The sequence below is a fragment of the Anneissia japonica genome, unplaced genomic scaffold (genome assembly GCF_011630105.1).
Source record: "Anneissia japonica isolate Jap-2015-1 unplaced genomic scaffold, ASM1163010v1 scaffold376_len1572418_cov194, whole genome shotgun sequence".
In the NCBI taxonomy this organism is placed as follows: domain Eukaryota; kingdom Metazoa; phylum Echinodermata; class Crinoidea; order Comatulida; family Comatulidae; genus Anneissia; species Anneissia japonica.
Genome location: NW_022741166.1, coordinates 136,981 through 150,284, shown reverse-complemented (window position 1 = coordinate 150,284; position 13,304 = coordinate 136,981). Strand labels below are relative to the sequence as shown.

Genomic DNA, 13,304 nt, shown 5'->3' with positions numbered 1-13,304 from the left:
AATAACAATTTATTGAACTATCGTAGCCAAAAAGAGGCCAAGTAGAGTATCTTATTCAAAAATTTAAAAAAAATTTAAATCGTGTACATTACACCATACACCACAACGCTTGAGTTTCAAACATACAGGTAGCTAGCTGTACTGAACTTTCTGTGTAAATTGAGGGTGCCATTGAAAATGATAGTGCTTTGTGAAATTTGATTGGCTGAATCTATGGCAGCCATCTTGGATGGTACACACACGCAGCTCTGTATTTCGAACATTGAATACATTGCAGTTAGCGCTCTAGTATTCTTATTATATCTCTATGTAAATAAATAATACTTGAGGTGTATAAACTTTCAAAATGATTAGTCCAGGTAGTTCAGAGGTCTCCTACATTTTGTGTTCCTTGGTTATTAGCTTGTGATATCCCTCATTGCACCCACTTAGCTCTACAAATTATCAAATATATGAATTAATAGTTTAGTAGTACATCCTCTAGAAAATGTTAGGGGCAGTGGCGTATCTAAAAGAGGGGGAACGGTGGGGCTGGGTGCTACGAAAGAAGATTCTCTCTTATTCCAATGGATTCTCCCCTCCCCCTCCCCAAAAAAAAAAAACACTCTAATGATAAACTTCACAATTTCTTGCCCTGTTCCCCCCAGCTAGCTTTCTCTCACTTTCCCATAGTCTCCCTCCCCATTACACAATTTACTAGATTCGCCACTGGATAAGAACCTTGGTATGAAAAATTGTGTTGACTTACTTGGTCAGAAATTAATTGTTACTGCATTTTGTAGAAGGATGGCATATGTGGATGATTCATTCAAAGCAAGAATACATTTAAAACATTTGATTGTCCAATACTTGCCTTTGTGGTTATGTTCAGTAGCATTGATCTTTGGCCTCTGAGTCAGCTATTCAAGCAACTTTATGTCTGGAGTGTAGTTTGAATCAAGGTACCGTATAATATCACAAAGTATAATGCAACTTTTTCAAGTTTATGTATCTACGTCCTTTGCTGATTATAGAGGAAGTGTGTATTTCGCTTGATTATTCTGTGGATTTACTAGTCGTGTGTAGATTACACACATCAAGTTGTTTTGCAAAAACAGACATGTAAAAGTTTCTGAGTTAGTAATCCATTTTGTGGAGAAATTATGGGTACTATTTCAGATTTGGAAGATGATTCCATGTACGAGAATGATTGGTTTCATGACGGTAAGTCTCCTCATGGTGTAACTAGATTTCAGAGGCCTTATGGGGCTTGAGGGCTTCTGGGATTTCTGATAGCGGGAGGTGATAAGAGTAATCTGCTATTAGCTGTACCGTAAGTGCGGACTATTACCAAATGAAAAGTCATCACCACAGCAGTTGCTGTCTAGTGTTTCCTTTGGTTTATGTAATTCTCCTGACCAATATGTCCCCGGTGAATTAAAGTGCTTGATTTCAATGTCATTGCCTTTGAAATTAGAGAAATTATCCCTAGGCAATAAATCACTGACAATCGGTGGCAGTGTAAAAGTGGCACCGTTTACAACATGAGAATTTGTAAAATGTTGTTAGATTTGGCGAGTGTCTGACATCAATCTAGGCCCTGCGAGTGCTAACCTGTGACAGCTGCTGCTAGATATCTTCTCACGCCAGCCAACCAAAAACATATGTGGCAAAGACAAGCCAAATCAGTCACTCGTCGCAAATCGCGTTTCCGAGAAAATGGCCAAAACATGCTGGAATGTCAAATTTTTAAAAATCTATTTTATTGCACTATACTAACCTTTATATATCTACACATCATTCTATGCTGCTATTTTCCCCATTTTCAATGTTAAAACAATACTTTTTAAGGATTTAAAGATAGTTTCTGCATTAGAAATGCCTGAAATCATAAACTTTGACGGTTAATTTCTCATATATTGTTCTTTAAACAGCTGTGTGGTTAAATGCCTCTAACTTCATAAGGAAATGTCCGATTTGAATGATTTTTTAACCATTTTATAGCTATTATTTTACTCTCTTACACTGTATTAATAACTCAATATCGATTTTTGCGACAAGTGACTGGTTTGGCTTGTCTATGCCACATAAAAGGAAAATGATATTTATCATTATGTTCCAAAGAATTATGCAAATATGTAATGTATATTTGGAAGAATTTCATCTAGTCTTAAGTTGAATTGAAAAGTTTTATAACTTATATCTTCAAAGGTAGCCATACTGTTTTAATGACTACATTGTAATATATTGATTTCTATAGATTATTTAATATGTAAATAAAACTTATAAACAATGTCTGTATTTCTATATTTATTATCTTCATGCTGAGTAGCATAAGTAAATATGTTTTTAACAGTGAATTTGTTTCATCTTTCAGGAATTCATCCTCATCAACAACAGATAGCCATCTACCAATCACGACCCCAGGTGCAGCAGCAGCAACAGCCACAGCAACCATCCCAGCAACCACCTCAGACGCAGCCCCCACCCTATGGTTACATGCAGGTACCGACAGTACCCAAGTCTGAGCCTGCAGTTAATGTAATATATAAATGGTTATTGAATCATATAACCATACACACTGGATCGCTTCTGCTCATTTGCATATATCCATATTAAGTTTTTCACACATTTTTGTAGGAATAGGAAATAATGAATAATGTAGTTATCTCATTTTAGCACGAATTACAACTTATTTTTAAATATATTTTTATAACGCCCTTTTTTGCAGTTGCAAACTGCTATACTCTTGAGTATGAAGCATCAACTAAAAAAGAAAAAAATGATTTATTAATTTATACATATTTTTGGATAATACTCAGTTATTGTACTTAATATTTCTTCTTGGTTTTAAAATATGTAGTAAAATAAATTAATATAAGACCTGTGTGATTTATCATTAGTACATATTCATTTATTCATTCATTCATTTATTCCTTCATTCATTTATTATTAATACAAAAATTTCTATCCATAGAACAAATTGTTAAATATACAAAATTGACCAGTACGGTCTAAATAAGCAATAAGATTCAATTGTAGGAAAGTGTGATTAAAAATTTGTCATTCAAGTTTACCGGTTTCTTATCTGATGTTAATTTAAAAAAAAACTTGTTATCACAGTATCCGCAGGTTTCTACTGGTTACAATTACCAGGGACAGCCTCAACAAACCCAGCCTAATCTTGTACAGCCAGGTCAATTCAACACCGGTGTCTACCCTCAACCTTCAATGGTCCCATCCGACCTCCAATCACCAGCCATTATCACAGAGACGCGGCAGTGCCACTCCGACATGAAGCTCGCCATCGGGATGGTATCTGAGAAAATTGACCGTCTCTCCAGTAAGGTAATAACGCATTCCTTGTCATTTCCTCAAAAGATTAACTAATTAGGCCATAACAACAGGTGTCCTAATTATTGGTTTCTTGATCCTGTTGTAAGGGGCAGTGTTGGAAGAAGAGCAAATTATTTATAATTTTATTTTTTTTATATTGTTTTTAATATCTAAATGATATTTGTTTGTTTTTTTATAAATTAACCCTTATGAATGAAATTGCTTATTAGCTGTATATTGTCAGATGTAGGTACAAATGATAAACATCAACTCTAAACTAGACATGCATTTTTCCACTTCAATATTTATATTTAAATTAAGAGTGTCATTTACATTATATTTTAATTAATTTATTTATTTTAATTAAATACCGGAAATATCTTTTTCCAATATGAAATCAACATTAACACAAATATAGATATTAATTAGTCATTTAATTATAAGTAAACTCTTCTGAAATTGCCATTTACAATTATCAATATTAATTAGCCACTTAGGTTGATGGAATTAAATTATTTACTAAATAAAAAAATGAGTAGTGAAGAATCTTGTGACCTGATTTCCCAGGTTGTAATGAACTTCCACTCTCGTGTATTTATAATATCCTGTGATTCATATCTTTAAAGATAAAAAAAAATTCTAATTTTGTGATGCTGACAAATAATATAGATTTGTATTAATTAATTTCTCAGTATATTCAAGAAGTAGTATATGCAAATATTAAACAGTCATCTGTTTATGTATCAATGCCTTATGTATATTTGCATATTTTAACAAAATTTAATATCAATTGTTTTACACCATTGTTAAATATTATTAACCCTGGTAAACAACTCCACTCCCTAAGCTTTGTAATAAGCAATTAGTAGAGCTCCGTATAGTACACAAAACTAAAATTATTATACGAAGGTTAAATTTAATCCTTGAAAAAATTTCCTGAGGGAATTTTTTGAATGCATTGAATCTAAACCTAAGTATAATAATTTTCCACTAGTGCTTTATAAGTCAATCGCCGTCTCTTAATGTTATTTTTTATAACCAACTGGGTTGCACCAGTCATTGGTTGCTATAGTGATATGATCAGTATACTGTGTGCGTATTTATATTTTGTGCGTATGCTGATTTGTGCTCCTGCAAGTAGGCCTATGCATTAACTACACATCAGCAGTACTGTATGGATACGATGAATAACTAGGCTATTTTGTAATTTGTATTGTGTTATAAGAACTTGTTTTATAATTTTTCACATTCGTCAAAGAAATAAACATTTTTCAAAGCATTCGAGAGAGAATACAGTCACTGTCACTAACTTTTTGGTCAGTGCAGACAGGTGAAAATCTTGGGATGCTTTTATAACTAGCCTAGGCTAGTAGTAGGAGAGGCCTCGGCGGCCTGCTGCCTGTCTGTGGGCCTACATCTAATTTCTTGAATCTTTAAAATACAGTAGAACATTGTTTGTATGTTGCAATTGGTCATATTTGCTGTGTGATAAAAAATGAATAATTTAGTATTTTAAATGTTTTTTATTGTAATAGTGAATATCCGTAATGTAATAGTAAAGGTACAGTAGTCAAACCCTTATAGGACTGAGTGCCCATCCATCTTTCGCAAGTGTTTTGTTCTAGAGTGTGCAATGCTTTGTGGTTATCGTCGCTCCTCACAGCGAGTATGTTTACCTTCCCTGTATATACTTGTACCCCTTTATTTTACCCCTTGTTAGGGAGAGATAATTGCAGATAAGTATCTTTCCCAGGAACTTAAGAGATTTGCACAGAGTTTTGAAATCTCTGACCACGAAGTTAAGATTTTGAGCCTCAATTGCTGCGCCAAACGGTGTAACAAAGGGATACATAAACAAATTAACTACAATTCAAAGCTTAGTAGCACTTGTCTTTCTGCTGCTTTCCTGTAATCTCACTAATTACAATTTCCTATTTATTTTTTTTCCCCAGCTTGACCATATTAACACCGACCGGTTCAAGAAGGAGCTAGAGTCATCGGTCCCGCACATGGAAGGCAACATCTTGATGCAGAATATCCAGCGAATTGTCCAAGAGAATGAACGTCTGCAGAAGGAACTCTACGATAAAAATAGCAAAATTGAAATCCAGAACGATAAGATATCTGAATTACTCCAACGCAACCAAAAGTAAGTCATAGGATCATAAATTATTTGTATTTATTTTTATTTTTATGTACATCTTTTCCATAATTTTTTTCATTCCTCAAAAGCAATAGCTATAGAAAAATATTGCTGCTTTTTTAATTTGATGAAAAATACCAGGGTATAACTTTCACATGTTAAGTTTTAGACTGAGTATCAGAGCATTCTCAAAATGATGCTGAAGAGAAAATTTGTTCTACTGTAATAGTAAATGTTTTTAATGTAATTTCTTTGGCAACGTTTGGTAAAGCATGGATATTTCAGTACATAAGTAGATCAATGTGTGCATAAAATAGTTTCAACAAATAATTATTTTGATTCAATAAGCCATTTGGGAATCTGAACTGCGCATGCCCATATCAAGGTTGATCGACATAAACAAACATACACCTGCATACACAGGTTTATTTCGATTGACCTTGGATATGGGCATGTGCAGTTCAAATTACGGCTTATAGAGAAAATACTGAAATAAATTATTTCATGAACATTTGATTTTCAAGGGTAAAATTATGCCTTTGTAAAATTGGGTGTTTTTAGAATCAAGGATTGCAAAAATGTAGGTTTATTTTATGTTATGAAACAGTCAATTTACATTAATTCAATGACCAAATTGTAGGTATTAATTTGGCACTGCCCATTATGTAATAACAAAATGTCTTATGACATTTTTTTTTGGTTTTTTTTTTCTCTATGTCTTTATATTGGTAACACTCCTGAACTTTACCCACTAATACTGAAAGTTTTGAAAATTGAATATGTCATTAGTCGTAAAAAATTGCTACTCATGGTTGAGTCTGTATGTTTGTCGGTGTCAACTTTACGCTTTGCATAATTTCCATTTCAGCAATCACTTAACTTCCTCTGCTGTCAGAAGTTAAGTTTTGTCTTTGTCAGTTTGCTTCTCCAATGTATCCACTGAATGAAATACTGCAGGCATTTTGATTCTAAAAATAGGCAAACAGAAGTGGGTGCTACTACCTTTAGTGACTAAGGATGATAGTCACACCTTTGTTGCATCATAAAATGATGATCAAGATGTAGATTTTTTTTTTTTTAATAGTTTTATCGACATGAAACACTATCTAGCATTCATTCAAAAACATTAATTAATTTTCATCTTTTGATCCAAATTTTATAATAGCTCTTTACAGAATGGAATCTTCCACTAAGCCCCGCCCCTTGGATATTGTTGCTAAGGTCCCACAAAACAATTGCATAAAATGTACGTAAACATGTGTGTGTGGGTGTGTGGGATAACCTGTGGGTTTGATGGACTCTTGTGTATTCCTTGCACTGTTTTGATTGGTCAGTTAAGGCCACAGAGAAAAAAATTATTAGATTATCACTCTTTTTTTTTTTTTAAGTGATGAGAGCTGGTGGTTTCTATTTTTTTTAAATCGGAACAATAGAATATTGTTTTTTTTTTATTGATGAGGGAGGAACTGTTTTTATTTGGCAAGAATTTTCTAAATAATTTATGAAAACTAGTTTAATTTTATTGTTTTTTAAAGAAAATGTATTTCCAGTCACAAAATCACATTGTTCTTTTTTGCTGTTGAAATAAATGATGCGGCGAACAAAAATTTTTTTTATTCCCGCATCAATATTTCCCAAATTTTTGACGCGGACGGAAGTGATAATCTAACAATTTTTTATATGTGCCCTAAGTTTGATTGGCACTCCTAAAAGGTTCAATGGTAGTGTACCTCTGTTGTCTTGGTACCTAGTTCCAAACCATAATGTCTATGGTTCGATCTATAAAAATGTCAAGGTTTTACACTCTTGAAGAATTAATAGCAAATGAGAGAATAAAAGAAAGAATACTGAATAAATGGGTGATAGTCAATTAGTTTATTCACTTAGTTAAAATCAAATAAAATCAGCTAGGCTTATATTAAAATATTTTTGTTTTTTAATGTATTTATTATTTTTTCCCTACAGACCATCTTTTAAAGAAATGTTTGAAAAAAAGAAGTATGATTTGGTTGTTTATAGGCATGTGATAATAAATAATGACAACTCACTCTCCTTCTATCAAACAAGATTGCCTGTATTTCATGATTTGCTCAATTTCTAGGTCAATGCTTTTGTGACTTCTTGTTCAGCATGGAATGAATTCCTAATTACTTTTGATTGAAATATCTATTTTCTTTTGCATTAGTCTTGTTTAATGGATGTACCCAGACCCATGATAATATGGTTTCTACTGGGGTCCTCTATTCTTGAATCACAATCAGTAAATTAAACTGTCATAATATCCAACCCATGCTGCTTGTGTCAACAACTCGCATTATATAATCAAAATAATAGAAATATTTAAAATATTCATAAAGCTAAGAAAAATAAATAGCTAACATTTATCATTTATAAGTTTGAGTAATCCTATTTGTAAGTGAAGAAACGTAATTTAATGCAGAATAACATAGAGTACCCCTGAAGAGTAGGGAAAGCTTAATCAACCCAAGCTCCCATCCATGGAGCACAACATTTTTGGAGAAAGTTACTACTCTGTATATTTCTCGCCAGCCCTCAAGTGCCCCATCATCGCACTTTGCAAAATTGAACATTGTGTTTGTCAATCTAAAATTACAAATTACTAAAATGATTTAATGTTATTAATACTGTATTAGAATTTTATTTATTTACTTAAAAAATACCTAAGGAACATGTAAGAAAAAAAAAATTGTTAATCTAAAGTGTAACTTCTAGTTCTGAGCTATATATTGATATTCCATTATTTCCCTAACCCCTGAAACAAATTTTATTTAGGATTATTATTTTTTTATTTCATTTTTTCTCAATTTCTTCTTTCCAGTGAATGTGACAGGTAGAGTTTTCTTTTAGTTCTCTTCTCAGCATGTTTGTTTTGGTTTTCATTCTGAATTAATTTTAAAGGTGCCTTGTTTATGAAATTCTCCCACTACCTGTGTATGTATCATTAATAATGTTTAGTAGTGTTTTACCTTTGCTTGAATGCATGTTGAATAGAAATTCCACTTCTTTATTATTCTATTTTTCAAGTATCATCTCCAAAGTATAGTTTAAAAAACAAATTGAAGTAAATGTATAGTTTAAAATGCCTGTAAAAAAATATAGAAAGTATGTATATAACAACATATTCTTTAATAATATTATATGAATAACATTTACACTTATATATTGTCCTAATATTGATTGATATACAGAGTGGTATTTATTTATTTGTTATATTTATAGAGTACACAATACCTTAATCTCTATGTGATGTGTTTTCTTGGCTTTTGAATATTGAATCAATCATACACACTGTGAAACCTTATTTTGGGGTATATTTGTAGTCATACTATACAGTTCAGCATTACCCAAATTTAAATTCATTGAGGTATATTCTTAGTTATGTAGCTATTTCAACAATAACAATGTATTCCAAATCAGTTACCTCCAACCACATATTCCTTAAAATATACCTGGGGAAGACAAACAAGGGTAGATGTAGTGCCTTGCCCTAGGACAAAAAACAAATGCTCATTCAGTGTTTGAATCCAGACTTCATGGTTGAGAGACCGAAGCAAAGGTACTGCTTTAACCCACTTCAACCTTTAACCCTGTCCACACTATCAAATGGCTAAATATGGTCATGATGACATTCCACCAGGATCGTATATAGTCACATCGTGACTATATATGGGCATACAACCATTCTTTTATCACAGAAAATTTGGTACAGTAGTGTAGACAGAGTTTTATTTGAGAGGTAGTATTTAAATTACATTGGTGTTAGTAAGATTAATCATTATTATTGTTAATGTTTATAAATGTATCTTTAGTTCATTATTCTTATTATCTTTATTATTATAATTTTTATTATTATTGTTGTTGTTGTTTTTGGTGCTCTATTTTATTGTTATTATCACTATTTTAAGTTGAATTTTAAATATATTATAGTAGTTAATATCTAAAAAACCTTTTCTGTATCTTCTCAAAAATAAATTCTGATTAAATGTTATATTTCTATTTAAAGCCCCATTCTCGGCAAAATTTCACTAAAAACTGACTCTTTTTAGAAAATATGCATTTGCATTACTCCAATTATTATAAATCATGGAAAAATATTGGCATGAATTTTAGTTTTACGCAAAAGAATAAAAAAATGAGAAATATAGACTATTTCTCATAAAATATTACCATTTTTTTGACAAATTCATCGTTACTAGGCAAATTAAGAGGTTAGGTTGTAGATCACATCCACTGGAATACTCTCGCTTTTATGTATACTTTATACAGTCAATAAAGCGCGCCCTCTCTAATGAGTTTTTGTACTTCGCATCTCGCACAATGCTGTCATCCGATTAGTCTGAGATATGTTTGTTTAAGTGTCGAAATCTCAGTCAAAATCAGTTTTTTAACAAATTTGAAATTATTCCTATGAAATATTATATTTCACAAGTGTCAATACTAGCAACGGAAAATATCATGTCGGCTGTTTTTATGTGTGATAACAGAACCTAAATAGAGGTAAGGCTAGGCCTAGCCTGGCAGCGTTGGATAGGCTAATGTTTTCTGTGCCTACGATATTTCTTCTCACGACCTATTGCAAAATCAAACATGAAAAATTCATCCACATTTATTTTTTGTGTGGAACACAAAAAATCAAATTTCAGTCTTTTTTTTACATTTTTTTCATTCTTAGGAATGTCTAAATTCAGTTAAACTAGCAATTCCGTATTATAAATCTTTATAACATTATACAAAAATTTTTGTATAAGATTTTTCTTAACAACTGAAATTTTGCCGGGAATGGGGCTTTAACATAGTTTTGCATGAACCAATGTTAATTTCAAAGACTAACCCTCCTCATGCCATTCCTACAGAATGGAATTATCATGTTGCACGGAATGCATTTCCCTGTACTGTATACTTCATGCACCATTGGAGATGTGCCTGTGCGAATATAATTAAATAATTAAAGATATACTGTCTGTGGGGCGAAATAGGTTGAACAAATAAAATTCAATTTTAAAAAACGTTTCCTTTAGTTATTAGCATTCAAAAGAATTTATTGAAACATATTTTCCTAGCCATTTACAAAACATGTCCAATTTTATAGCCCCATTGACATTATAAGACCATTCACTTCACAAACAGTATATCTTTAAGGTAAATTTCAGTATTTTGATTTTCTTTGAGCAGTGTTAATATGAAATTGCTACACTGCTTGACACTATAAATGTTGTGTCTATTTTGTGGATGTTTGTATAGTCTGCATCCCCTTTCATTCCATGGTGTTCCCCTGGGGTTAATGTCTGAAAGTTATTTCTGCCAACAGGAGTTAGTGTCTACCCCTGGGGATTGTATCTGTCAGTATTCCTTACAAAATTGTTATCAAATTAAATGTGAAATTACTTTATGTATGACATCTTGCTTTTCAGTGTAATGTTGTTGGTCTACAGTAGGTATCTCTTATCGGGTCTTGCCCAGTATTCTCTAATATAATCATTAAATAATGATAATAAGAATCATGTCAGTTCAACTCCTGATTTAATTAGGTTTTTTCTCACTCCAAAATTCCTGTGAAATTTCTCAATATATATTACAATATGTCACAAAAACAAAGACAAATTTTCAGTAGTTCTATAAAGACATTATAACTACTGATTAATTTTGTGTTTATTGTATGCTGGTCCTTTTTATTATACATTCTGCACAGTAATTTAGCTTCCCAAGTTCTAATAATACACATGATACTTAAAGTAAATATGTTAGAATAATAATTATATTTGTATTTAATTATGTTCATAGGTTATCCCATTGTGACCATTGATTTTATCATGTTGTCACTGTATAATGTACTAGATTATTGAGGAGGATATTTTATGTGTAGAATTGATGAACTACTGTGTTTCGATATTCAAATGCTGTTCTTCCACTCTCAAGGTCCAGAATACAATCACGTCTCAAGCCTCATAGAAACTTATTTTTTTATCATCTGGGGCGGATTGCTATAAAACGGTCTTAACTGGTAGTCTTAACTCCTAGAATAAAGCCGGCTTTATCACTTATACGGTCTTACTAAAGTCATTCCTCTATGACCATTGCTATAAAACAGTCTTCTCTGAGACCGCTTTCAGTATTGAAATGCAAGCAAGCACTCCCTGGTAACGTAAGATTGAGGACGACGTCATGCGTGCTCGCACACAAATGTATCAAAATGAACGTAAATAAAGGCTGTAGACCTATTTTTATAGACGCTGAGAAGTGTGCGAAGTATTTGTCGTTTGATTCTCCGATTAGGCCTAGGTCTTGCCATTGCACTGTTAAATTAATCAGCAGAACACCATGATGAAAATGATTTAAGACCGTTTTAAGCCTCCTCCGAGTAGGCTTTAAAATTTTAGACAGCTAACTGGTTAGACCGCAGTATAGCAATGGCCTATAATCATAGACCAGTAATGACGTCACGATTATAGCCGGCTAACCGTTAAGACCGTCTAAAGACTGCTTATAGCAATCCGCCCCAGGGTTGATGTTGTTTATTAATTATGTCATTTGTGATGGACCTTTCTGCTAAGCCTTATCCCTTCAATATTGTTGCTAATTTTCCACAAAACAAAAGTGTAAACTTATTGCTGGCCCATTCTGATTGGTGAGTGTATTGTGTTTGGTTGACACTCTAGATAGGTCCATTTGAAGCATGAGCTGCCAAACATTATCATTTTGTGCATTATGTTTTATTGTCGGTAAATATATACCAATGCAAAATATCTGCCAAAAACTTAGTTTGACTTGCTAACATTAAATATATTTAACATCCTTTCTTCTTCCATCGTTTTAACAAATTCCATCTTCCATATTCCTATGTCTTTGCATCCATTTTTTTTATAAAGATTTTCTGTCAAATCTTGCAGATATGTTGAGCAGAGCAATAGTCTATTGGAGCAAAGGAACGATTCATTCAAACAGTCATCTCATCAGTCGCAATCAAGGGTTCTAGAACTAGAACAGGAAAAAGTAAGTGCTTGTGAAACTACATTGTAGGTCAGTGTCGGATTCAAAGGGGTGTGGCTGAGCCAGCCTAGGCCCCACTTAAATGGAGAAAAAGGCCAAAATATAATTAAGTTTATATCTGAGAGTGGCATTTCCAGCCATAAAGATGTGCCAGCCATGTTGAGGCTGAGGTGGTCTAGACTCTCTATCTATGAAATCCCATCGCTGGATCCCTCTATTTTGAATTCCTGGATCCACAACTGTAGGTTGACAAGCTTGAAACCATACAGTGCAGATAGTAGATAAAATGACAATTTTTTACATTATTCCATCTGTGTTAGCCCTTAGCTATTGAGTTATAAACAAATGTGCACTGAATTGAATTATACAAATTTATACCTATAAAAAATAAAAAAACATCAAGGCTAACCTGTCAAGTGCTCATGTATTCTTAGGCTTTTATACTATTTATAACATTTCTTTGTTTCTAACCTAGACTCAGATGACAACTGAGTTAAGTAACTCTACAGCCAAAGTTAGCAAGCTTCAGCTGGAGGTAGCCAGCTGCCAGCAGAAGGAATCACAGCTAAGACAGCACCTTATAACCATGCGACATACCTCGGACGACCTCAAGAATGAGTTGGAGTCTTGCAAAGCTCAAACTATTGGTAACAGTATATTTCTCATTATTGTGTAGAGTCAGAACCCAGGGGCATTCTGCTGTCTTCTTTTTTACCTCCCCTGCCCTCACCAAATGCAGTAAGAAACTTAGTACTACTTCGAGGGAGCTTGCATTCATGAAACACACACTACCCACCAACCAACCAACAAAATCGTACTAGTGTCACATTCTTTCAGG

General features: G+C 32.8%; 1 protein-coding gene across 8 annotated transcripts in view; it reads left to right on the top strand.

Moving 5' to 3' along the window:
• LOC117118589 (FK506-binding protein 15-like) overlaps positions 1-13,304 on the top strand; it is a 74,493-nt gene that overhangs the window by 46,841 nt on the left and 14,348 nt on the right. For 5 of the 8 annotated variants that reach the window (XM_033263209.1, XM_033263210.1, XM_033263208.1 and 2 more), the window contains 6 exons: positions 2,357-2,520; positions 3,103-3,327; positions 5,268-5,464; positions 7,424-7,456; positions 12,367-12,469; positions 12,942-13,113. In XM_033263209.1, coding sequence (XP_033119100.1) covers positions 2,357-2,520; positions 3,103-3,327; positions 5,268-5,464; positions 7,424-7,456; positions 12,367-12,469; positions 12,942-13,113 — 894 coding nt within the window. The remainder of the gene's footprint in view (positions 1-2,356; positions 2,521-3,102; positions 3,328-5,267; positions 5,465-7,423; positions 7,457-12,366; positions 12,470-12,941; positions 13,114-13,304) is intronic. The other 3 variants (XM_033263215.1, XM_033263211.1, XM_033263212.1) reach the window with 2 other exon arrangements.